General features: G+C 35.0%; 1 protein-coding gene across 4 annotated transcripts in view; it reads right to left on the bottom strand.

Annotated features, from left to right (window-relative positions):
• TTLL5 (tubulin tyrosine ligase like 5) overlaps nt 1-26,884 on the bottom strand; it is a 254,922-nt gene that overhangs the window by 166,016 nt on the left and 62,022 nt on the right. Inside the window, exons 16-20 of one of the 4 annotated variants that reach the window (XM_074365213.1) lie at nt 25,511-25,552; nt 18,183-18,296; nt 17,804-17,895; nt 8,315-8,377; nt 3,474-3,512 (exon numbers count right to left, since the gene is read on the bottom strand). In XM_074365213.1, the coding sequence (XP_074221314.1) occupies nt 3,474-3,512; nt 8,315-8,377; nt 17,804-17,895; nt 18,183-18,296; nt 25,511-25,552 (350 nt within the window). The remainder of the gene's footprint in view (nt 1-3,473; nt 3,513-8,314; nt 8,378-17,803; nt 17,896-18,182; nt 18,297-25,510; nt 25,553-26,884) is intronic. The other 3 variants (XM_045523209.2, XM_010963129.3, XM_010963151.3) reach the window with 3 other exon arrangements.

The following is a 26,884-nucleotide window of genomic DNA, read 5'->3' on the forward strand; positions in this document are numbered from 1 at the left end:
AAAACTTTTCAATTTTGAGGAAGCCTAGCTTATCACTTTTTCCTTTTTGCTTATTGCTTTCTGTGTCATGTTTAAAACCTTTTGCCAAGCCCAAAGTCACAAAGATATTTTCCTCAAGAAGTTTTATAGTAATAGCTTTTATGTATCTGTCTATGAATCACCTAATGTTGGGGCCGAGGTTCATTTAAAAATACAATATCCAGTTCCAGCACCATTTGTTAAAAAAAGTTACCTTTCCCCATAGGATTACTTTAAGTTTTTTGTTTAAAGTCAAATGACCATATATAAATATAAGCCTATTTCTGGGCTTTTTATTCTGTTCCATTGATCAATTTGCTGCAGCTTTGATTATGATAGCATTATCATATTTCTTTAAGGCAGGTCCTCTAATTCTTTTTAAAATTACTTTGGGTATTCTATATCCTTTATATTTCCATATAAATTTTAATAAAACAGTCAATTCCTACAAAAAATCTACTAGACTAGTGATTGAAATTGTACTGGATCTTTAGATCAATTTGGGGAGAACGGATACTTACAATCTGTTTTCTAATCCATGAGCATGACATACCTCAGGACTTATTTAGATCTTCTTTAATCTCTTTAAGTAATAATTAGCAGCTTTTAATATGTAAGTATTAATTATACAAAATATTTGTAAGTATTAAGAATATTTTGTTAAATTTATCCCTAAGAATTTCATATTTTCAAAAGCTACTGTAAATGGAATTTTAAATTCCATTTTGCAATTATTTACTGTTAGTATATTAAAAAAATAGATTTTAGTATATTGATCCTAAGACCTTGATAAGTACATTTATATGTTCTTTTTTGTTTGTTTGTTTGGTTTGTTTTATGGGGAGTGGTAATTAGGTTTATTTATTTACTTATATTTGGAGGAAGTACTGGGGATTGAACCCAGGACCTCGTGCATGCTAAGCATGTGCTCTACCACTTGAGGTATACCCTCCCCTCTACTTGTATGTTCTTGTAGCTATTCTATATATGCCTTAGGATTTTCTACTAACCTGATTATGCCATCTAAGAATAAAGACATTTAACTTCTTCCTTTCTAATTTGTATAGCTTTTATCCCCCCACCCCGTCTTTGCTTTATTGTACTGCTTAAGACCTCTAGTAAAAAGGGAATACAAATGGTGATATTGGACACTTTGCCTGATTACTAATTGCAGGGGGAAAGCCTTCATATTTCACCATTCAGTATGATGTAAGAAACAGATTTTTTATAGAAGGCCTTTATCAGATTGAAGAAGTTCCATTCTACGCTGGACCTGATAAGAGTTTTTCTCATAAACATGTGCTGAATATCATCAGATTTTTTTTTTTTTTGCATCTAATAAAATAATCATCTGGGTTTTTTCCCTTATTTATTATGGTGAATGATATTGACTGATTTTCAAATGTTAAATCAACCGTGCATTACTAGGGAAAATCTCACTTTAGTCATCTGTATTATCTTTTTTATATACTGGTGGATTCTATTTGCTAATATTCTTTCAAGAAATTTTGTGTCTATGTTCATGAAGACACTTACTAGCAAATAATTTTTTTTTAATGTCTTTGTCAGGTTTTCATGTCATAGTTTTCTGGTATCATAAAATGAGCTGGGAAGTGTCCTTGCCTCTATGTTTGAAACAGTTTGTGTAAGATTTCTTTATATTCTTCCTCAAATGTTGATATGATTCACCAGTGAAACTACTGGGCCTGAGTATTTTTTGGAGGAAAGTTTTGATTATGAATTCAATATTCTGATTGGGTATGGGACTATTCAAAAATTTCTATTTCAGCTTGTGTTAGTTTTGCTAAGAGTTCCCTCCCCACAAGGAATTCAGATATTTCATTTAGGTTGTCAAAGTAGTGGAATAGGTTGTTAATAATATTCCCTTTATATCTTTTTTATGTCTGAAGGATCTATAGTGATATCCCCTCTTTCCCATCTGATATTGATAATCAGTGTTCCCTCTCTTTTCTGTATCAGCTTACCTAAAATTTTATCAATTCTGCTATTGTATCAATGAACAATTTTGTACTTTATTAATTTTCTTTGTTGTCTGTCTTTTATTTAATTGATTTCTGCTCTTTACTACTTCCTTTCTTCTATGTACTTTGGGTTACTCTTATTTTTCTAGTTTCATAAAATGGAATATTAGATTAGTCATTAATTCCTCTGTTTTCTAATATAAGCACTTAAAGCTATAAATTCCCTCCAAATACTATACTCTAGCTGCATCCCACACATTTTAATGTTACATTTTTATTATCATTCAGTTCAAAATATTCCGAATTTCTCTCATGATTTCTTCCTTGATCCATCGATTATTTAGAAATGTGTTGCTTAATTCCTAAATATTTGGAGATTTTCTATCACTGTTGATTTCTAATTTCATTATGGTCAAAGAACATACTCTATGATTTTAATCCTTTTAGATGTACAAAGAATTGTTTCATGCTCCAGCACATGGTCTATCATGTGCCACCTTTCATCTGCTTACACCTCTATACCACCAAAAAACCCCTACCAATGGCAATAAAAAATGAGTGCCAAAAAATGGACAGAACCCACTGAACTTTAAATATTCTTGTTGTTTAAGATTTTTTTTTCTAATTTGCACACTGATAGCAGTATACTCTAGGAAATATATTCCTTGATTAAAACCTGGAGAAAACTTATAAACTAAGCATGACTTTCATTTGGAAACAAGCTACAAACTTGATTTCTCTGTTTTTTCTTAGTTAAATGGCAATCATGTTTTCCTTTAAAGAAAACTCAGATTTACACTTCAAAAGATTTGGATGAGAAAACCAAGTTTATCTTAATTCTTAACTGTAAAATAAAAAGCTAGATCTAGGGGGTTTATTTCTTACTGCCATTTTGCTTTTCACAGAGATACAGCACAAAGGGGATGTAGGTAATGTCTCAGACCAGATGGTATGTGTTCAGAGTTAAGAGTTTTTGCTGTGATTGCAGTCTTCAGTTGGGCAGGCCATCCCAGCCCTTCTTCTAAGACCTTTCTCTGCTCTGCCAAAATTAAGAGGTATTTGCGCATTTTTAGTTCCGTGGCAAACTGAAAGGAGTTCTTCTTAGTCCCACAAAGCGCAGAGCTGTTTGCCCCAGGTATGTCAAGGCCAAAACATAATCTTTCATTTGAATTTAACGTGAGAGTAATCTTGAAATCTCATAAGTACTTTGGTCTCTCTCACACAGTCAAATTTCGACTATTTGAATACTATTATTATCAGTTGAAATGACATGTCTATAGTTATAAAAATGTAAATCCCAAACTGAGTTTGTAAAAAGTTGCCACAGAATAGTGTTTCAATAGGAAACATCTTTATGTTACTATTCAAGCTGAGTCAAACTGAAAATGGTTCTATAAAGCATCATGCTTAGTCTGTGCATGGTCACGTATTATGCACATGGAAAGAATTTCTCAACTTTTAAAAATCAGTTACCGTGTTCTTCCTGTCAATAAGCTTCTTCTTGGGTTTCCCCTACAGAAGCAGAAAGAACAAGCGGGTTAGAGTATTATGTAGATATTCCCTCTTGAGTGTACACACATACACATACTCTTTCCTGAGATTTGTATTGCAGAGATTCAACATCGAATATGCCCTGGAAGGCATCTTGGGGGAAAAGCAGAGAGATGAATTGAGAACATGCTCAGAAAAGAACAGGGTACCATAATCTTAGGGAGCATCAATAAAAAACAAAAGGAACAGGACAAATGAATTTTAGAGAAAAATTATATTGCATCTGTGTGTCTAGTCACAAATCTAGTCTCACTTATTCTTCACAATAACAATGTGAGGAAGGTTATTATAAAAAGGAGCAGGATAAGACCATTATGTGATATGCCCAATGTCAGAGCTTTAAAGGGTTTAAATTTGAACCCGAGACTTTGGTCACAGACTCCAGTGCTCTTTCCACTTGCACTGAACTGTGTTAGGAAAAGAAGCTGATCTCAATTCTCGTGGAGTTCAAAAAGGATGCTCGTGAGAAACAGATTTCCCACAATTAAAATATATATATATATATATATCGTTAAAAAAGAGATGCTCTCCACTGTCTTTAAACTAGAGCTGGGCTTGAACCACAGGAAGGGAGTAACCATTCAGGTTTAAATCGGCTTTTGTTTGTCATTCAATTTCCTTTCACTTAACACTTTCTCTTTTTTAGACAATTTCCCATTTTACTTGTACTCATTTGTGAATGTGTATATTTAGTATATATTTAGTTTGGTACATTTTATTACTGTGTAGGTTCATGTATCCACCACCACAGACAAGATACTGAACAATCCCATTATGAAAAGGACCCCCCATGTTGCCCTTTTATAACCACATACCTCTTACCTATCCCCTGGCTTCTCTTCTCCATTCTAAAATTTTATCATTTCAAAATTGTTATATAAATGGAATCACACACATGTAATGTATCACATTGGTTGCTGTTTTTTCTTTTTAAAGAGACAGATGTAATCAATATCAAGGTTTTCTATCTATAGAAAAATCAAGTGAAAAATTTGTCTTCACCAAAATGTTTTTATCTTTTCCTTCCCATGTTTTCTATACGTGCCAATGTCCTAATATTGTCAATTTATCATCAGAAGGTCTCAGGATGATTTTAACTTTTTCATCAGATAATGGTTTGCACTAGTAATTTGCAAACACGGCTTCACACTACAATCACTTAGGCAGCCTTCAGTAAGTATAAAGTACTTCTATCCGGGAGGGGTTAGGGCACAAATATAGTGTTACTCACATGCAGCCAGGGTTAAAACTACTATCATGCTGTGAGACAGTAAGACACTATTTCCCAGGGCAGGGTGGGTATGTGGGGGATGAGTGAGGGAGGACAGGGAAGGCAGACCAAATGAACTTACCATGAAATGAAATTAGAGGATTAGGTTGAAACTAGTTCTGACAGTAATACATCAGGATTTGCAAGAGAGAAAACATCAGTTCAGATTGAAGAGAACAGACTTAATGGAAGATGCTGGGGCTTGCAAACTCAATTTCAACTTTTTAATGCATGTTCGTATGTATGCCTACCACATGGTAGGTTCTTGATATTAACAAAGATAAACATGACAAAGTACCTACTCTTAAAAGCCAACTTGAAAATAGAGTAGTTAGTAAATAGGCAATTATAATACAATATGTACAATATGGGAATATAAATCAGAGGGAGGCATAAGGAGGGCTGGGACAACTTCCTGCTTGTCTGGGTAAGAGGAGGAAGGACATAGCTAGAGCAAGAATTTAGGGATAAATTGAAGGCCATTCCAAAGGAATGGATGGGAATTCCAATGTGAGGATAAGGAGGCATGAAAGAGCAAGTGGAGATGGTGTGACTGGCCATGGGTTGGTATGGAAAAATGGAGATTAGGCTAAAAAGGTAGGCAAGAGTAAATCATGAGGGCCTTTCTTCGTTAAACAGTGAAATGCATCTTTTTCGAACCAAAGTTTTTAGAATGCTTTCTAAGCAGGAGTTGTTACTGGGGCCTAAAGAAAGAAGTCAGGGAATGCACCAAATTGGATGGGGGAAAAAAAGTAATCTTATTACTGAAATTTAGCATCATATACATGTAGGGAACCATCCACAGTAGCGTAAGTGTGATTTTGTTACCAAAAGAGTAACTTTTGTGAGGTCCCAAATATTGCCAACACTTACCACACTTTTTAAATGGTAGTTATTAGACCCATTGCTAGGTCTTGTTATTGGATGTGTTAATAAAGAAGGACATATATTATTACATCTCAAATTGTTTTACTATTATGCTTCCCCTAGGAGAATGCTTCCTAATTTTGGTGGTGGTTCCCAGATTGCCTGCTCCACCTTCTTTCTCCCTCATGGTTAGCTAGATTGTACAAAGATCAGAACTCAAACAAAGAGATCACATCAGTTCAGAAATAGACAACCTGTGAGGAAACTCATGGCAACTACTAATCCTAAGCAAACAGTTCATTGCTAAATATGACCAGACAGTCAGAAATCACCAACTATTTCAGGAAATATAACAGCATAAACTAGAAACAATGAGATGAACAAATAGGACTCATCTAGAAGAATTAAATATGATGCAAAAAACAGAAAGGAAATTAAAAAAACTAACTGAGATACCCAAAGACATGTGAAAATATATTTGTAATTCTGTGATTTATAGAAAGAAATATAGATTTGGTCTCCACCCCTCTTTCTGACACAGAGCTCCTAAAACCCTTAAAATTTCTTAAGCGACAAGTGGTAAAGGTGTCTTTTGTTATGTTAATGAGGTGACTTTTAAAAGCCCTTGGATCAGCTGAGGATGGGGGCTGGTCACCAAAGGAACCAACTCTGTAATTAGAGGGTTGAAACATTCAGTCCTATCCCTCTGTCCTCCTAGAAGGGGAGGGGATAGAGATGGAGTTCAATTACCAATGGTCGATGATTTAATCAACCGTGCCTACATAATGGGACCTCCATAAAGACCCAGAAGTATGGGGTTCAGAGAGCTTCCGGGCTGGTGAACGTGTGGAAATTTGGAGGAGAGTGGCACATCTGTAGAAAGCATGGAAGCTCTGTACCCTTTCCCCATGCTTGCCCTATGCATCTCTTCCATCTGGCTTTCCATGAGTTATATCCTTTTATAATAAACTGGTGATCTAGTGAGTGAAGTGTTTCTCTGAGTTCTATGAGCCGCTCTAGCAAATTAATAGAGCCTAAGGAAGAAGTCGTGGCAAGTTGATACACAGGCAGTAGGTCAGAAATACAGGTAATAAACTGGGCTTGTGACTAGCATCTGAAGTTGGGGGGTGGAATGTTGTAGAACCCTTAAACTGTGGAATCTGATGCTAATCTCTGACAGTGTCAGAATTGAGGTGACTTCTCAGACAACAGCAGGGTGCAACTGCATGGTACTATGGGGGAATCGCCCTGCCCCCTCCACACTGGAATTGGTACCAGAACCAATTTAATATTACATCCATAAACCATGAAAACTAGTTAGAAGAAAACATAGTTTTTGCATGCCAAACTCATACTTGCCAAAATAAAAAAGTCAAACAACCCTTTCCTGAGCTGGTACTGAATAACAAAACAAGTAAGGCTGAAGGTCAGTTTAGAAGCTTAGAAGACAAAGTTCAAGAAATCTCCAAGAATTTAAAGCCAAGAGACAATGAGATCAAAAGTATGAGAAAAAAGTAAAGACAAATGGGATGATATAGCAAAAGATCTACAATTCATCTAAGAGAAGTCTGACAAGGAAAGGAAAGACAGAATAAGGAGAATATTGCCCCCAGTTAATAGACTTAAATCCTCAGACTGAAAGGATTCATCCACTGCAAAACCAAAATTCTGAAAAGTAACACACCAGAAAACATCTTGGTACAGTATCTGAACTCTAAAGATAAAGAAGCCTTGTAAAAGTTTCCAGAGAGGAGGCAAGAGGTGGGAGGGCTGGGACCAGGTTATATATAAAGAACTGAGCTTCCATGTTTTCCAAGTAAATCTTAAGATCACTTTCATTAGAAGCTATGCAGTGTTATTACTAAATTAATGGTAATAGCCACAAATTTTCAGAGAGAAATTAGAAATCCCATATATTTCCTGATAATGATATTGTAAGGAATGGCTGAAATCTGGGTATCTATTTTTAAGAACCCCACAAAAAAAGCACACATAGCTTGAAAATAATATAGATTTCTTTAAATAACTAAGATTCCTTATTTTGTCAGTCAATTACTGAACTGTGCTGTAATGTAGTTATGTCTCAGGGGCAACAAAAGTATGCAGGACTAAGCAGTCCTGACTGCTGTGCTATTTGAATTCCAATGTCTGCTTTCCATCATTTCTCCCCTATTTTCCCTTGTATTGAGGTTATCAGTTGTCATTTCTTACAACTCTCACTGTATTTATTTTGTGAATTACCTCCCCCTCCACCTTTTCTAATCTGATCATTCTAATCTCGTCTAGTCTAGAAAAACAGATGATTGTGTCTGTTAAAATTGTGTCTAAAGTAAAAAGGCACTGGGTAAGAGCCTTCCTTTAAGAAGAAAAACGTTTAGGGCCTATGTTTAGATTGCTTAAAGATCTTTACGGTTTAATTTGTAGCCTCTGGCAACATTATAAAGTGCTGAGAATTAATGGATTCTGAAAAAATGAGGTTTTATATTGTGTTTTCTGAAAGGCTCTTTTCATCAGAGATTTTACTAAAGACTTTCATAAAGTCTCCTCTTTTTTTGCCTGTACTTTCTCCTAATTTTTGTAATCTAGTTCTACTAAATCCCCACCTGTAAGATTAACACATCCCCACCTGTCCTGGAAGAGACGTGTTGCCAGCATATAGTTCATGGAGGTCTTGTGTTCAAGGTAGGACCTGAAATGCAAAGAAAGAAACTGTTTATTTCTTAAGCTTAGTTGAAAGGGAAAACAAAGAAATAAAAACATGAGCCAAGCACAAAAGTGACAGGTCACTTATACACTGTTTCTAAAAAAATATAGTGTCTCTAAAGCGGCAAAGGAGGAGACAGTTGTTCAAATTAAAATCACAGCACACTAGAATAGCAGAAAATATAATAAAATGAAAAAATACAGAGGACTTAATTTAGAAAATAGAAAGCCAGGATTTCTTGGATTAATAAAAGGTGATAGACTAAATTCAAAAAATGAAACTGGAAGATAAAAACAAAACCACCACCAAAAACCATATATAGCTAGAAAAGAAGTCCAATAAAGCTGGGAACGGGAGATGCATCAAGGGCATGAAAATGTCAACAGAGTGTTTCAATCATCTTATTTCTCAAGAGCTTTCAATGGCTCTTTGACACCAACTGCAGGAGGCATATACTCTCTCTTTCAAGATTGCAAAAGTTGAGTAATCTATACCACCAATTCATTCACACTTTCCCCACACAGTTCCCCAACGTGGATCCTGAAGTAGTCAGGCAAGTCTCCTTATAATCCTCTCACACCACACCTCCCGCTAATCCTTCTGCCTGTCTGGACACCTTCTCCTCACACCTCTCTACTTATCCATAATCTATCCTTAAAGAAGCAGCTTAAGTCCACCGTGCTGCACGAAGCCTCCCCTGGTATGACCGCTCAAGTCTACAGAGAAGCCCTTGTTCTGGACTTCTGCCTTGGCCTTCACCATATGCCCGAGGGACCTGTCATATACCGTCTCACAGACTAAAATTTTTCTTCTTGGAAAGCAGCATGATGCAGCAGGAAAGAAGTAGGATTTGGGGTCAGAATACCTGCATCAAGTCCCACTGTGTGATCGTGGACAAGTTCCATTACTTTAGTGAACCTTACTTTCCTTATTATTATAGTGGGAATAACAATGATATGTATAAAGTCCATTATATTACAAAGAGCTATACAAATGTGAGCTATTCTTATTACATGTATAAATAACTTCTCCACAATCATACTGTTAACTCTCAAAGAGCAGGGATCCCATCTAATCTTCGTTTCATACTCCAAAGCACCAAGCATAATGCCAGGCTCGTGTGAGTTCAATAAAGACATATTAATAAAAAGGCATATTTGTTAGTAGATAAACACATCTTCCCCACTCTCCACGAAGGTAACTCAATTCATTTAATATTCTTTGCATCTCTCTGCTGCTTTTCACAGAAGTCCCAGGAGAGGTAAAGTAATTTACCAGATCGGTAATTCGGGAAAAATTCAATGAGCATCTCCCTTCTTTCTCTGGGGAGACAATCTTTCTTAGGAAATACACATCCTCTGCTGCTCTCATAGGGTCAGGTGCTCCTGACGCTCAGCTCAGTCTAACCCTGCCTACAAATGGGTGTGTAAATCTGTCTAATTCTGAAGTTCAACAGAAAGCGCATTTGCTTGCACACAGACATAATCAAGTCTCTCAACCTAGACTTTATCAGTATGGAAGGGGATACTTTGGCCTCCATCTTAGTCTTTGTGTATTAATATTGGATTCCCTACGAGACTCCCAACATTATCTGTAACTGTTTCCTTAGAAAAACTCTCAATTAAGGCCCTGATTCCACTTTCATTAATTAAAAATGTTTTCTAGGAACTTCAAATATTGAAATTCTTCAAAAATATCAAAAGATATATTTCTATCTAATTTTGAAAAGCCAAGCAATATCTTTCTGTTGAATTCCTAGGTCTTTATAAGGTGTTAACAACATGGATAGGATATTTTTGCAAGATAAAAAGATTTTTCTATGAACAGCTGGGTTTTCAAAACAAAATGAAACAAACAAAAATCTAGTTCTTTTATTCCTCTAAGTTCTAGCTCTATACTTAGAACCACTAGTGTCCCAACTAGATCAAATGCCAGTCACCAGTGGAAGAAAAATGTGTCACCTATAAACAAGTACAGAAGTTCTCAATCTTACTACTAATCAGCAAAATGCAAATCAAGGCCAAAATAAGATACCATTTTACACTCAGTATACTGACAAAAATTAAGAAGTCTAACAGTGCCACTGTTATTGGAGATACAATACAGGAGAAGACACAGATCAACAGGATCTCTTAGGCACTGCTGAGAGGAGTGTAAATTTACATAGTCACTTTGGAAAACAATTTAGCATTATCTTTTTTTAAGCATTATTTTTAAAAGTTGAATATTTACATATCTTATGGCCCAGTAATTCCACTCCAGATATATACCCAGGAGACATACATAAGAATATTTACAGCCCAGCTGTCTTTAACATCAAAAGACCAGAAAGAAGCCAAATACCATCAACAGGACAATGGGAAATTTTACACCAGTATAAATACACAGAAAAATACAATATAGCAGTGAAAAAGAATGAATTACAGCTACATGTAACAACATGAACTTTAACATAATAATGAAAAAAGTGTACATAGAGCACACTGTTGTTTTTGAGAAAAAGTTCAAAAGAAATAAAAACTAAACAACAGAACCCCTCTTCCACATAAGAGATAATAACTGTTGTAGGACTTGTCCTTTTACCACCTAGAGGCAATTTCCAGATTATGCAGAAAGAGAATTCAAGTAGAACCCAAGAGGCTCTGTGTTGAGATAACAGAGATGAAAGTTCTAGGAAGCAGCTAGAATTTTTGGAGCAATGTCCCAGAGAGGAAGAAGCTATGCATAGGAAGATACCCAAAAAATCATCACAAGGGACACTTTGAGTCTTTGGGTGAATACAGATCTGCTCAGGCATAGGGGGAAAGTCCATAGGTTGGGCAAAGAGCAACTGTCAGGGTAAAGAACATTAAAGAAAAAGTGAAAGCTGAACACTCTCCAAAGTTCACACAGGGCTGCCAATTGATTGAGTTCCCACCAATCAGAATGGAGAGCTCTCACTGAATATGGGGGTCATTTAACAGGCCCCAAAAAAGTCTTCAGTAGTGGAATTATTCTAGACCTAAACAAACAGCTATCTAAACAAACCATAAAAACACTTCTAAAAGAGCCTGAAAAGGATTAAGCTGATCCACAAAAGAAGTTCTTCAGATAGAAGAAAATGATACCAGATAAAAACCTGGATCAACACAGAGGAAGGAAAAGCATTGAAAATAGTAGTGTATATAATCGGAAAGGGGTAGTATATATATAAATAGATTTAAATTTATTTAAATCAAATATTTCTCATATTTAAATTTCCTTAAACTGTTCAAAGCAAAAGTAACAATGTACTATGGGATTCATAACTTAACAGAGAAGTAAAATACATGACAGTAATAGCCCAAAGGCCAGGAGAGGGAAATAGAAGCATACTGGTTGTAAAATTCCTACATTACACGTGAAATAGTATATTATTATTTTAAGGTGCACTGTGGTAAGTAAAAGATGCAGATTGTCACCCTAGAGCAACCACCCTTTTAAAAAACAAAACAAAAGACGTAGGAGAAATTAATTAATCCAAAGAAGGCAGGAGAAAATAAAAAGGGAAAAAAAGAACACATTAGACAAATAGAAAACAACCAGTAATGTGACATATCTAAACCCAACCATATCACTATGCTGTACATTAGATTTCCCAGAATTTATTCATCTTATAACTGAAAGTTTGTACCCTTTAACCAACATTTCTCATATCTTCTACCCCAGCCCATGGCAACCACCATTTCACTCTTTGTTTCTATGAGTTCTATTTTTTTTTTTTTTTGGATTCCACATACAAGTAATATCATATAATATTTGTCTTTTTCTGGTTTATTTCACTTAGCATTATTCCCCTGAGTTCATCCATGTTGCCACAAGTGGCAGGATTTCCTTCTTTTACAGAAATCTACTTTAAATATAAAGGCACAGATAGATTGTAAGTAAAACAATGAAAAAAGGTATACCTTTGCAACACTAGTCACAAGAAAGCTGGAGTAGGTAGGGGTGGGGTGGAGGAACTGGATGAAGGCAGAAAAAAGGTACAAAATTCCAGTTATCAGATAAATAAGTACTAGGGGTATAATGTACAATATAAAATAAATATAATTAACACTGGTGTATGTTATATATGAAAGTTGTTAAAAGAGTAACTCTTAAGAGCTCTCATCACAAGAAGAAATTTTTTTCTATTTTTTAAATTTTGTATCTATATGAGCTGATGGATATTCATTAAACTCGTGATAATCATCTCAAATCATTATGCCATACACCTTAAACTTAAAAAAAAAAAAAGAAAGCTAGAGTGGGTATATTATAGCAGATAAGTAGATGTGAAAACTTGCAAAAACAGTACTTAGTAGGAAATTTATAGCACTTAAAACACATATCTTATGTTTCACTTAATGTCTCAAATCAATGACATCAGCTTCCATCTAAAGAAACTAGGGGAAAAAAGAGAGCAAATGAAGCACATAATAAATTAAAGAAAGGAAATAATTAATATTAGGATGGAAGTCAATGTTCAAGAAATAGACAAAACAATGAAATAAAAAACTAAGTCTCTTAGAAGATCAATAAAACTGATAAACCTGTAGCCAGAATGAATGGGATAAAAAGAGGAGAAACAAATTACCGCAGAAACGAGAAAAGTAGTATCACTAAAGATTCTACAGATGTTCAAAGGATAAGGGAACATTATAAACAATTTTATGCTTATAAATACAACATATATGAAATGGACAAATGCCTTAAACTAACTACCAAAGCGCATTCAAGTAGAAATAGATAAACTGAATGGCCCTCTATCTATTAAAGAAACTGAAATGGAACTCCTGGTCCAGGTGGCTCCACTAGTGATTTCTACCAAACACTCAAAAAATAAATAAAACCAATTCTCCAGAAACTCTTCCAGAAAACTGAAGAGGTGATAATATGTTCCAGCTTATTCTATGAAGCCAGCATTACCCTCATACTGAACACAAAGACATTATAAGAAAACTATAGATCAGTATCTTTCATAAACATAGATGTAAAAATTTTAAGTAAAATTTCAGCAAATCAAATTCAATTATATATAAAAAAGATAATATATCATGACCAAGTGAGTTTATTTCAGGAATGCAATGTTGGGTTTAACATTCAAAAATCAATGTAATTCACTATATTAACAAACCAAAAAAGAAAAAGCATATGATTATGTCAAGAGATATAGAAAAAGCATTTGACAAAGTCCAACATCCACTTCTGATAAAAAGTCTTAGCAAAGGAGGAAAAGAAAGGAACTCCTTCCATCTAATAAAAGGCATTTATGAAAAACCTACTGTCCACATCATACTTAATGGTAAAAGGCTAAATGCTTACCCTAAGATCAGGAACCAGACTGGGATGTCTGCTCTCACCAGTCCTATTCAGCATTGTGCTGGAGGTTCCTGCCAGTGCAATCAAGCAAGAATAAAGAAATAAAACACATCTAAATTGGAAAGGAAGAAGTAAAGCTGTCTTTATTCACAGATAATCTTCTTATCTAGGTAGAAGATCCAATGGAATCTCTAAAAACCTTCAATAACTGGTAAGTGAGTTTAGCAAGACTGCAAGAAACAAGAACAATATGGAAAAATCAATTGTATTTCTAGATATAAGCAGCAATCAGAAATTAAAATTAACAAAACAAAATCATTTACAGTAGAATCAAAACATATTAAATACTTAGGAATAAATCTGACAAAAGCTATAAAAGACCTATACACTGAACACTAAAGAACATTGCTAAGAGAAATTAAAGATGACCTAAATAAATGGATAGGTACTCCTTGTTCATGAGTTGGAAGACTCAGTAATGTTAGAGAACCATTTCTCTTCAAACTGATGCAAAGAGTCAGTGTAATCTCAATCAAAATCCTAAGCAGGCATTTTTGTAGAAACTGACAAACTAATTCTAAAATCCAAATGAAAATGCAAATAACCTAGAATAACCAAAACAATGTGGAAAAAGAACAAACTTAGACCAAGATTTTTTTATAGAGCTACATCAATCAGCACAGTGTGGTACTGTACTGGCACAAAGACAAAAAGATCAATGGAAAAGAAGCAGCAGTAAAGAAACAGATCTACACAGTGACTGCCCACAAAACTGAAAAGGCAATTCAATGGAGAAAGGGTAGTCTTTTCAAAAAATGGTGCTAAAACCATGGACTCTCCATCTGGGGAAGAAAAAAAAAAAAAGAACTTTGATCCATATCATGCACCACATACAAAAATTAACTCAAAATGGATCAGACTTACATGTAAAACTTAAAACTATAACATTTCTATTGAGAAACATACAAGAAAACCTGGGATAGGCAAAGATTTCTTAGATACTAAAGCACAGTAAATAAAAGAAAAAATGCACACATTGGAATTAATCAAAATTTAAAACTTCTGCTTTTCAAAAGACACTGTTGAAAGGATGAAAAGACAAGTAACATACTGGGAAAAAAAATCTTTACGAAGTATACATGTGATAAAGGAATTATACCCAGAATATATAAAGAATTCTCACAACTCAATGATAAGAAAACAACCACCCTCATAAAAAAAAATTGGGCAAAATATTGGATCACCAAACAGAAAATGAGCACATGAAGAGATGATCAACATCATTAGTCATTAGAGAAATGCAAATTAAACTATAATGAGATATCACTGTATATCTCCTAGAGGAGTTAAAATTAAGCTGCCCATATCAACTGTTGATGTGGATGTGGAGGAAATGGAACTTTCATACACTTGTGATGGGAATGTAAAATGGTAAAACCACTTTAGAAAAACAATATGGCAGTTTCTTAAAAAGTTAAACATATACAATGATATGATCCAGTCATCCCACAAGTAGGTATTTACCCAGGAGAAATGAAAGCACATGTTCATACGAAGATCTGTATATAAATGTTCATAGTCTTTCTTTGCAATAACCAAAGACTAGGAATCAACCGAAATGTTAATCAACAGATGAAAGGATAAACAAATTCTAGTCTATGCCTATAATAGAATACTACTTGACAATCAAAAGAAATCAAATCATTGATTCGTGCTATAATATGTATAAATCTAAAACAATCTTGCCAAGTAAAAAAAAGACCAGAAAATATGAGAACAATCTAGAATTCTATTTATGAAATTCTAGGGAGTGCAAAATTCATCTTTAGTGACAGAAAGCAGATAAGTAGCTGTCCAGGGACAGGAATAGGCATGGAATGAAAGGGAGGCGTAGGAGAGATGAATTACACAGGGGAACACAGAAACTTTGGGGAGTGATGTATATGTTCATTTTGCTGGTTGTAGTGGTAGTTTCACAAATATATACATATGTTAAAATTTATCAAACTGTACACTTTGAATATATGCTGTTTGTCAATTATAACTCAATAAAACTGTTAAAAATAACATTTACACTATTATCCAAAAGCATGAGACGCTAAGTGATAAATCTAATGAAACATGATCAAGATTTTTACACTGAAAACTATAAAACATTGCTAAAAGAAATTTTTAAAAGACCTAAAATAAATGGAGGGTTATATCATGTTCATGGACTGAAAAATTCAATATTGTTAAAATATCCACTCTCCCAAAATTAATCTATATGTTCAGTGCAATGCCAATCAAAAGTGAGCAGACTTTTGCGTAGAAACTGACAAAGAAATTCTGAAATTTCTTTGGAAATACAAAGGACACAAGACAGTCAAAATGCTTTTGAAAAGGAACAAAGTTGGAAGACTCAACTACCTAATCTCAAGACTTAGTACAAAGCTACAGATACCACAAACACATAGATCAGTGACACTGAACAAAGTCTAAAACTAAACATATATATTTCAATTAACTTTCAACAAAGTTGCCACGTTAAATTCAGCAAGGTAATTTCAACAAATGGTGCTGGAACAAATGGACATCCACATGGAAGGAAATGAACTTCAATCCTTAACTCATACCACACACAAAAATTAAATCAATACATATTATAGGCCTAACTATAAATGCTAAAATTATAAATCTTCTAGAAGAAAACATAAAAAGCTTTGAGAAGCTGGGATTGGCAAAGATTTCTTACATGGGAAACACAAAATACATAAACCTTAAAAAACATTGGTCAATTGGACTTCATTGAAATTTAAAACTTCTGTTCTTTGAAAGCCACTGTTAAAAAAAGGAAAAAGCTAGCCATATACTTGGAGAAAATATTCATAATATAAATATCTAGGAAAGGACTTGTATCAAGAGGCCTTTATAATATAATAATATGAAAAGATAAAAATCTTACATTTAAAATGGAAAAAAAGAAGATACACAAATGGCCAATAGCACATGAATGCTCAATATTATTATTCACCAGAAAAAAGCAAATTAAAACTACAGAGACACACTACACACTCCCCAGAATGCCCAAAATTAAAAAGCCTGACAATACCAAGTGTTAGCAAGTACGAGGAACAAATGGACCTCTCATACGTTGTTGGTAAAACGTAAAATGGTTCTCTCTCTTATCCTTTATCATGTGACCCATCTATTCCACTCCTAGGTATTTATCCAAGAGAAATAATATCATATACCCACACAGAGACCTGTACATGAATGTTCATAATAGCAGCTTTCTTCATAACTGCCCCAAACTGGACACAACCCAAATGTTCCACACAGGTAAATGAATAAACAAATTATGCTCTATTCATGCAATGAAACAGTATATAACAATAATAAGGAATGAACTACTACCATTTCACACAACATGGATAATTTCTCAAAAACATTATCCCAAACAAAAGAATCCAGACATCAAAGAATATATACTGAAAAAAAGGGGAAAAAAAGAATATATACTGTATGATTCTATTTATATAAAATTCTAGAAAAACAATAGTGATGTAAAGCAGATGAGAAGATGTTCGAGGCTCAGGCTAATGAGGGGGACTGACTGTAAAGGGGCACCAGGGACGTCTGGAGGTGGTGAAATATCCTATATCTTGATTGTGGTGATTAAAATAGTGTTTATATTTGTCAAAATTCATCATCTGACTTAAACTGGACACATGTTACTGCATGTAAACTAGATCTCAGTGATGACTGAAAACAAACTATATTGCTTAGGCACACATATTGATGATAAAACAATTTTTTTTCAAATCAAGGTAATGATAACCACAAAATTTAGGACAGTGTCTAACCCTGGGTTAGGGGGCTAGTTAGGAAGGAGGTAGGGGACTAGAGAAAAGGGAAGAACAGTGAATAGGTAGATTAAATTACCATTAATGCTCTAGTTCTTGGGTTGGGTAATATTCATACTGTTATAAATAAATAAACAAAAGAACAAAGGCACCACACGGAGAGTAATGATGATACTGTGTCACAATTAACTCAACACTCTGGACCTGAAGTACAGATATAAAAAAAAAGAAAAGGTAGTCACCTCACCCATATATTTCCCATGTCTCTGATGTAGGGAATATGCGAATAAATCCACCTCTCCGATCATTCTCTTCCTTTACCCTCCGTAAAACTTTGATCTACATGGAGGAAGAGAAAATAAAATAAAATGAGTACCTATTTTGAAAACTGTAATCCATGTGGTTACAGAACAGAGGTAGAGAGTTATAACCCAAGAATATGAAAGAAGCATGAAAGAAGGAATTAATTCCATTTAAGATGCTGTTTTTTGAGAAGCTTTTTCTCCCATCTTGAATCTTTCTCTTATCAATGTAAGATATGAGTTGGTTGAATATTATGAATCACTCACTGATTCTCACTGAACCCTATGTTAACCCACAAAGGCCTGAAATGGAGTTATCTTTACCTCCTCCATTGACAGACCGAGCACAGAGCCACCTAACTTCCCCGGCATCTTCTCCCGGGCTGAGCCCACAAGGTTTTTCATTTCTGTGTCACTGGCAGAGAGTGGACGGGAACGCTAAGGAGAAGGAAAAACAGAAACAAAAAAATGTTTCAACATCTTTCTTCATTTCCCTCTAGTCAGTCCCTCAACATCATTATGTTCCCTACATTTAAGTATAAGCTCAAATCCCAAGCCCATTTTCTGTAATCGATCTCTTAGCCTGAAACCCTGGGAAATAGATGAAAGCTAGTAAACTCAAAGGAAAAAGAGAAAAAAGAATAGTAGGAAAACACTAGGGGTTGAGAGAGATACAAGTTAAAAAAAAAAAAGAAATACAGAAAGATGTTCACACAGCTTTCTAAGCTAGTACTTACTCCTAATCTTGGTTTTAGTCTATCTAATATTTTGAAAGACATGAGAAAAAATTTGAAAATAACCTCAATGTAAGATTAAATATGTATTTATTTCATTAAGAAACTGTATTCTTTCAGCACTGGTGAAGGAGAGTTAGGAAAAGTGAGATATAAGACAGAAAGACAAGGAGCAATCTACTATGTCACAGATGAATAAGCTGGACAGTGGGGATGTTTTAGAATTTGAGGGGGGAAATACTGGGATAAGAGTCATCAGAGACACAAAAAAGAGCTGTGAACAAAAGGCTACAACTTGAGAAACACTGTGGCTGCTGGACTTCAAGAGTCCTGGACCAAAGATATCCCACAGAGGCAGTCAAGTGGACCATGCTCGTCATGGATCCCCAAAGATGATCTGGGCTACTTTGGCTTCTGAATGATGATCAGGAAGGTTGTAGGAGAATGGAAGTTTTAAGTGATTTCAATGTTATGGGAGCCAAGAAATATAAAGGTAACAGAGGAACTAAGATGGTGTGAAGCATGAAAATATACTATTATTTAAAAGATGACTAACAAAACAAGGCAAATAAATCTGTCAAGTAGAAAGAATAAGGAATAATTCAAGAAATGGGGATGCAAATTGTCTCTCCCGATTCCTAGAAGTAACTTCGATTTGACAGAAGTCCTAATATCAGGAACTTTTGTTCATTTCCCTTTTTGTATACACAATCTAGGGAAAGGCATTTTAATAACCAACTTTTGATCTTTTCAGCAATATTCATTGTTATGGACTAAATGTGTTGCCCCCAAATTCATATGTTGACACCCCGAACTCCCCTACTCAATGTGATGGTATTTGAAGATGGGCTTCAAGGAGGTAGTTAGGGTTAGATGAGGTCATGAAGGGGAAGTCCTGGTCTGATAGGATTAATGCCGTTATTAGAAGAGTCACAAGAGAGCTTGTATTCACTCTCTCTGCCTGAGAATACACAAAGAAGGGGCCATGTGAGCGCAGAGTGAGATGGTGGCCATCTACAAGTCAAAAAAGAGGCCTCAGAACAAAACCTACCTTGCTAGCACTTTAATCCTGGACTTCCCAGCTTCCAGAACTGTGAGAAATGAATTTCTGTGATTTAAGTCACCCAGTCTAAAGTATTTTGTTTTGGCACCCCAAGCAGACTAATATACACTTGTGCATAAATAACCATGAATGTTTTACCTTTGGACACAAGGGAGACCAATACATACTAATCTTCAAAGCTAGCCTCAAATTATAAACACAGATTTTCTGATAGGCAACTCCATGAAAGAAAATACATGAAATCAACAGATACAAGCAAAAAGTGAAGGCAGGGATGTTTATCTGTTTAGCTTTTCCTGTGGTATCATTAACATCTAGAACAGTACTTGGCATGGACTAGGAGATCAATAATTATCTGTTGAATACATAAACGAATGAATAAATGTGCTGACACACAGGCCAATCATGGCTGAGAATTAAACTTTGCAGAGGATTTTGGAAAAAAATTTAACTCCCTGCCAATCTCTGCAAATGCATTATAAAGCACATGTTGGGATGAGAGGGCAATCAAGAAGAAAGTTTAAAGATTAGGAAGGGAATCAATATAAGTAATACAGTCATTTAAAAAAAAATCTTTAAAGTGTGAATGCCATTTAGCATATAACTTGGAAAAGCAAAAATATTAAATGGCTGTCTTGAGGACTTTTGTCATTTTCACACCTTATTTATTGTTTGCTAAAAATACTTCTCTGCTTCACATGTGATGGCATGGCTCTGATCAGAGAGCCATTGGCAGTAAATCCTCCAGTCAAGCTGTCTTATCATCTCACACAATTTAAGAGTATCTTAAAGTCCTCTGAAATTATGTAAGAAGAGAGTAAAGTAAGCATTCATTTTAATGATGTAATAAATATTAACTATTTAAGAATAGAAAGAATGTTATTTTAAAATGTTGATAAATTAACTGTATTAAAAGGGTAACAATGAAAATATTTTAAGAAGTAGTTATTACCTATCAAATAGTTTTAAGGAATGGTCATATATATAAGAACACAGATCAAGTCACTATTGAATAACATATAATGAACAATTCCAATTTGGGTTTTTTTTATTTTATTTATTTCATTTTTGCTTTTTTGGGTCTTTTTGTTTTGTTTTTATTGTGCATTTTCTTGTTTGTTAAAAAAATGGGTCTTTTTGTTTGCTTATTTGTCATTTATTTTTCTTTCTTTAATCTTTTTATCATAATTTTGTTTTTTGCTTTTCTAGGAACTAATTTTCATCTTTGTGGAATTGCTTCATGACAGAATGATATTCCTGGCTTCCAGAGATTGAGATTGTAATGCTGTTGCAACCTTCTTCTACTTATCTAAATCTGCTCCCCAAAACAATGACTTAGCACCCCTAAACTCTTAACTGTCCCTCCCAGGCACTTTCAAAGAGTTGTCTCCTGCACACATTCACAACCACTCTTTTGTTACTCACAGCCCACAAGCCTAACTCTAGCCACTGTGTGCATACATTAGGACTATTTGGGTGAGGCATGTAGGAATTCAGGCAGGTGCTCCTGGCTGAGGCATTTGGGAGGTTAGAAAAAGGAGGGGTAAGGGTGCTTGTTAGATGAATGCTCCAGCTGTTAACGCCCATAAGTTGACGGCTTTACTCTTTTATTGCCAAAATACCACCAAGCTGCAAAGAAAAGGTCAATGCTACTCCAAGAGAAAAAAATGTGGCTAGAAATTCCTTTAATTTCTTCACCTATTTATTTCAATCTAAATTATTAAGAAGGCTGAGAGGGAGAGAAATATGAAAAGTTGTAGCTCCTAAAGTCTACGTATCTCAAATGCCTCTCTAAAATACACCTAGGTTTCCTGTGTCTTTGGGGAAGCTACTGGAAGATACCAGACTAGAAAGTCAAAAGTATTTTGACAATTTCAGCTTTTCAATAAACTTGAGCTTAGAGAGAGTTTTTTAATCAACATAGTATTTGCTGTACTGGTTTAAGGAGAAATACATTTATACAGAAAAACAAAGCATTACTATCCTGGACCATTGGTTAAATCCTACCAGTATTTGTTAATGAAATGAAACTAACAAATGAATTACAGACACAGGTGAGAGAAAAAGCAGAGAGAACAAAGGAGACGAAAGAAAAGGAAAAAAAGAAAGAAAAAAGAAATTCTTATGAGTGCCAAAGAGATATATCTGGAGATTAAAAGCAAAACAAAAGAAAAGACAAATCAGACTGATTTGAAAGGCCATCAGGACTGTCAGAAACAAGAGCAGAACAGTCCAAATGCAAGCCACTTTGTGGTTTTGACTTTGGGTATATCAGCTCAGCTATATTTTCTGTATAGCAGATAAAATAAATCCACATATTCCGAAGGATTGACTGCATATACTAAATAAATACATAAATACATAAATAAACAAATAAAGCTCTTCCAAACTTAAAGAGAACCAATGCCTCTGGCTAGATGACTGAAGATTTAAAACTATTGGGTTCTTAAAAAAAAAAAAAAAACTATTGGGTTCTCAGACTTTTAATCGTCTATGTAAGTAAGAATTCTGCCATGTAACATGCATCAAAGATGTTAAATGGTCATCAGTACAACTTACGATTCACAGAAGAAACCTCTACACACCTAACCTTCACTGTCAGGGAAGAACTGACTGAGAAATGTGAAATGACTGAGACCAGGAGCCACCTGTCCCCACTCACAGCAGTACAAAACAAATGCTGAATCAGAAAAATAAGTCTCAGCCTCAAGAAAGCTGGCAAGTACCAGTAATGAGAACTGGACAAAAGGCAGAATATGAAAAAAGGAGAGGTAGCCTCAAAGATACCAAAATTGAGGGGAAAAAAAATCTGTTTGACAGAGAAATCATCCAACAAATAACAATCTCCCAATGCAATTTTAAAAATCTGGAATTCAGTGTTAAAAACAAATGAACTAGAAATAGCTCAATTTATATGTGAGGCATCTTGCCACCCAGAAAATAAAGTCAAGTAAGCAAAATGAGTCAACGCTATCAAATGAAAGAAAATGAACAAAAGTGACCACATGTGAATAAATCTGGGTGGAAATAGACCAAAAAATGGCTGACAGAGAAGGCTTAGATATAATCATAAACAGAAGTACAGTACTTTGAAATTAGAGGGGGGTTGGGAGTAAGAAAGTAAGGAAGTAGATTTGTATTTGGAAAAAAAAAAGAGAGCTATGCAACATCTGAAAATTTGGAATAAATATAAGTCTGCAAGTCTGAGAGACATGCATCTTGTTTTTAACAGAACTGGCTTTGAAAACAAAAAAACTTACCAAAACCACTTACAATTATGTTTGAAAAATCATGAAGAACTGAGGAGGTACCAGAAGATTAGAAAAAAAAAATGAGGTACCAATCTTCAAAAATGTAAGAAGTATGCTCCTGGTGTTACAGTCTGGTAAGTCTAACTTGAATCCCTAGTAAAATAATGGAACAAATATTAAAAGAAAAAAATCCATAAACATTTAGAGTTTAATGGGCTCATAAAGAATATCAGTATGGAGTCTGCTTTATTTATTTTATAACATGCCTTAAAATTTTGATTTTTAAAATAAAATAACAAAAGGGAAGAATATAGCAAATATATTTAATATCTCTGGATTTTACAGAAGCATTTGTGAAAATTTCATAAAATTTCTATTTTAAATTACATTTCCAATTGGGGTTCAGTGTCATGGTATAATGAATGAAATACACCAACCAAAACTGAACACAGTTAAAAGATGTAACTGTAGGATACGATAAGGAGCAGTGAATCAAGTTAAGAAGTGACCGGGTACTCATTAAGGTTTCTTTAGAATCTGTATTAATGTCTGGGAGGATGGATTAATTAATTAATTGCATTGATTTGCATTTGTTGATGATAGTAAATGTGAAAAGACAGGACTATAGTTAAATGAATATCAAAATAACACCAGATACTGACCATGGAAAAAGGAAAATCAAAACAGGACTCACAAGTATGAAGGTGACTAAATCTTCTGAGGGTAAACTATGTGTCCAAAACTATCCCAAATATTGTACCTGTGTTTTATCATTCCTTTCTCAGCAGAACTCCACACATGTATTATTATCCTCATTTGACAGATGTGGGAAGAGAGTTTCAGAGATGTAAGGGAACTTGTCCAAGGTCTAACAGTTAGTTACTGGCAGAGTTCAAATCTGAATCCAGGTCTCTCTGACTTTAAAGTCCACATTCTTTTCACAAAACCATACTGCCTGCCTTGGAACACTGAAATGTAACTTCCGGTGAGTGGAGAATTGGAAACCACAGGCATTCAAGGGAAGGGACAAATGTAGAAAGAGATAATGGATTAAAAAGAAACCATCAGACAACAAACAAAAAACTGTGACTTCACAATCTGACAGCACCAGAAGAAGAAAACCCTACATAGTCTAAATGGCCAGAATAGAGAATTCCTTTTTTTTTTTCCCACTTGGCTCTGACAACACTAAGGTGGATTTGAGAGTGCTTCATTAACAGAAAGATGGTGACAAAGTAGAGCATTGCAAAGGATGAAAAGAGTCGAAGAATTCAACATGTTAAAGGTTGGCTGAATAAAGCCAGAAAGACTCTGTGTCATATTAGCAGTGTTCAAATACGTAGCTACCAGAGAGAGGTCTCGCCCATCCACAGGCTATTGCAATTCAAGCAATGGAGCTAGATGGAATAGAAGTAAAATAGGTAAAGGAAAATTAAGATTAGAATAAAGTATCAGACAGTTCCTTGGAATCAAATTCAGAAAGCTATGAAATAATACTTTTAATGTTCTCCTTAAGTAGATCAGTTCAAGAGATATTTAGAATATAAGCTCTTTGAAGTCAACAGCCTTGGTTTTTTGTTTGTTTCTTTGTTTGTTTGCCATGGAGAGTAGCTAGCATACTTAGGTACTAGCTAAACACAAAACACTAAATATTACAGAATTTTTAATCCTACCAATGAAACACCAAAACTCATATTACCGAACCACATTAACCAGTTACCAAATACTAGATAAGACATCCAGTAAGTCTTTTCATTTCTTAGATTCAAATAAACCATGTAAATCACTTTATCAAAAAGTAGCTAAGAAAGTTATAAGTCAAGCTTCCAATTACCAGAAGTTGTATCAGAGAATACAAATGCCAAAATAAACATACTGGAGCTTTGTGCTAAAGAACTAATAGCTGCAAGCGACATGCTTGTGTATGAGAACATCTACAGCCCTCTTATCAGAGCATCAAACAGCAGAAGCAGTACCCTCACGGCTACCCTATCACTTCAAAGAGATGTTTTAAAAAGATCTGCGTAGAAGGAAGTGACAATGTATCTCAAATACTGCTAACAAGAACAGAAAGAGGACAAATGCTGTTCATTAAGAGGCTGAGATAAAATATTTTGTCTTTATTTTAAAAATAGCATCTGAGACACTAATTATGGCAGAGTTTCTAAGATTCATAAAACTGTAAATCACTACATATAAAAAATGTCATCTGTTAAAAAAGTCAAATACAGTCCAACATCCAACATGAAATGTTTCCAATATTAAACTACTGACAATAGTATGTTTCATAAGATGTCTGAACAAATGAAAGGTTATTTGTGAACTACGATATTTCCTTTCTGTAATATTTTGGTCAAAGCAACTGCCTCTACCACAGCATAATCATAAAAAAGAGGATTCATAAAGTTCTGCAACCTCTATGCTTATATTCTATAACTGAAAGACTCCGTGCATTCATTTTCACTTTTTCTGTTTTATGTTATTAAACTTTTCCAAAAACAGGTGCATGAAATATGTGCTGTGAAAGAGTAAAGCTAAAAGGCTTTCCATTTGGGGGATGAAAATAAAAATTTGAATGAACTCTCCAAATGATCCAGAACTTACCTGTTTGGTGCTTGAAGACTGAAACTGTGCAGATACTGGACGCTATAAAAGACAGAAAAATGGAATAAAGCCTTATCTTCTCCTGACATGCCTATATTTCAAATTCCTACAACTGTGATATAAAAAAGAAAAAATAATCTCCAAGCAAAGAGCAGAAGCAAAAGCCCTATACTTTGCGCTTGCAAGATTAGGGCATTTATTCATTTTCACACTGCTTTCTCCTGTGGCGTATCTATTCCAGTTTCACCTTCTCACCACTGAGAACTCAGTTCTACTTTCCTGTACTGAAGATCCTGAGGTTAACTACTCCACCTGTTAACTGGTCTCACACAGTACACATAACTCGTCTAGAGCTTCTTCTACCTTTAAGAAATGTCCTGTGGGCTGCTTCTGGATGAAGTTATGCCATTAACTACCAGTCAGCAGAGCAAATGCTGGATAGACTCTCCACTGTTTGTAAAGTCACCGATAAAAGCTGACTGACAGGCGAGCTAAGAAAAGGGATCAATTCATCCAAGATTGACATACAGCCATCCCTAGAGTGGAACTTGGCAAAAACCCTGTTAAAGCTGCACAGAAACACTCGTAATCCTTTATACACAACCCTGTGGCTCTTGCCACAGATACTGCAGAAAACAATCTGTAAAGGAACGTGACTGCCCCAATTCAGTTTCCCTAGTACACCCAGGTTAACACTCTATTCCTTATTAAAAATTAAAGAAAACCCTTTGATCTGTGATCTACTGGTCAAGTACAATGCTGCTGCATGGTTTTACTTCTAATCCAAGATAATACCTCTTAAAATATAGTACACCCTGTTCCATACCACAACGCTAGTAAAATAGAGAATAATTCTAGAGCAGGTGGTCACAGATCGGCAACCTACAGACTGAATCCAGCTCAAAGACAATGTTTGGTCTGCAAAGTATGACTTTTTTAATTGAACTTTTTGCCAGTATTTTAAAATAAGATTTTTGACTTCTCTTGACAGTAGGAAGAGCTGACAGCACTTGGCCCACACTCATGTGTGGCAACGATCAGCTAGAGCACGTTAGTAAAAGGGCTGCCCGTTTTCACATGAGGCACGCACTGTCCGGTTTACTATGGCACATCACACGTAGCTCACTTGTACCTGGCCCCATTTCCTCTCTCACACTGTCTGTCTGCAGCCCATAGAGGCAATTGAGTTTGCAAACCCTGTTCTAATGAAAAGCTGTCTGCATAAATAATAGCACATGAGCTTAGCAAACAGAAATAGCAGTACTCTAAAAGAGACCAGCAAGCCAAAGGGAGAGGAGGAGGAATAGGAATGGGAGGAGAAAAAGGAGAAGTGGAGGGCTAAAGAGGAGGTGGGGGAGGAACACAGGAGGGGCG

The sequence above is a fragment of the Camelus bactrianus genome, chromosome 6 (genome assembly GCF_048773025.1).
Source record: "Camelus bactrianus isolate YW-2024 breed Bactrian camel chromosome 6, ASM4877302v1, whole genome shotgun sequence".
Lineage (NCBI taxonomy): Eukaryota > Metazoa > Chordata > Mammalia > Artiodactyla > Camelidae > Camelus > Camelus bactrianus.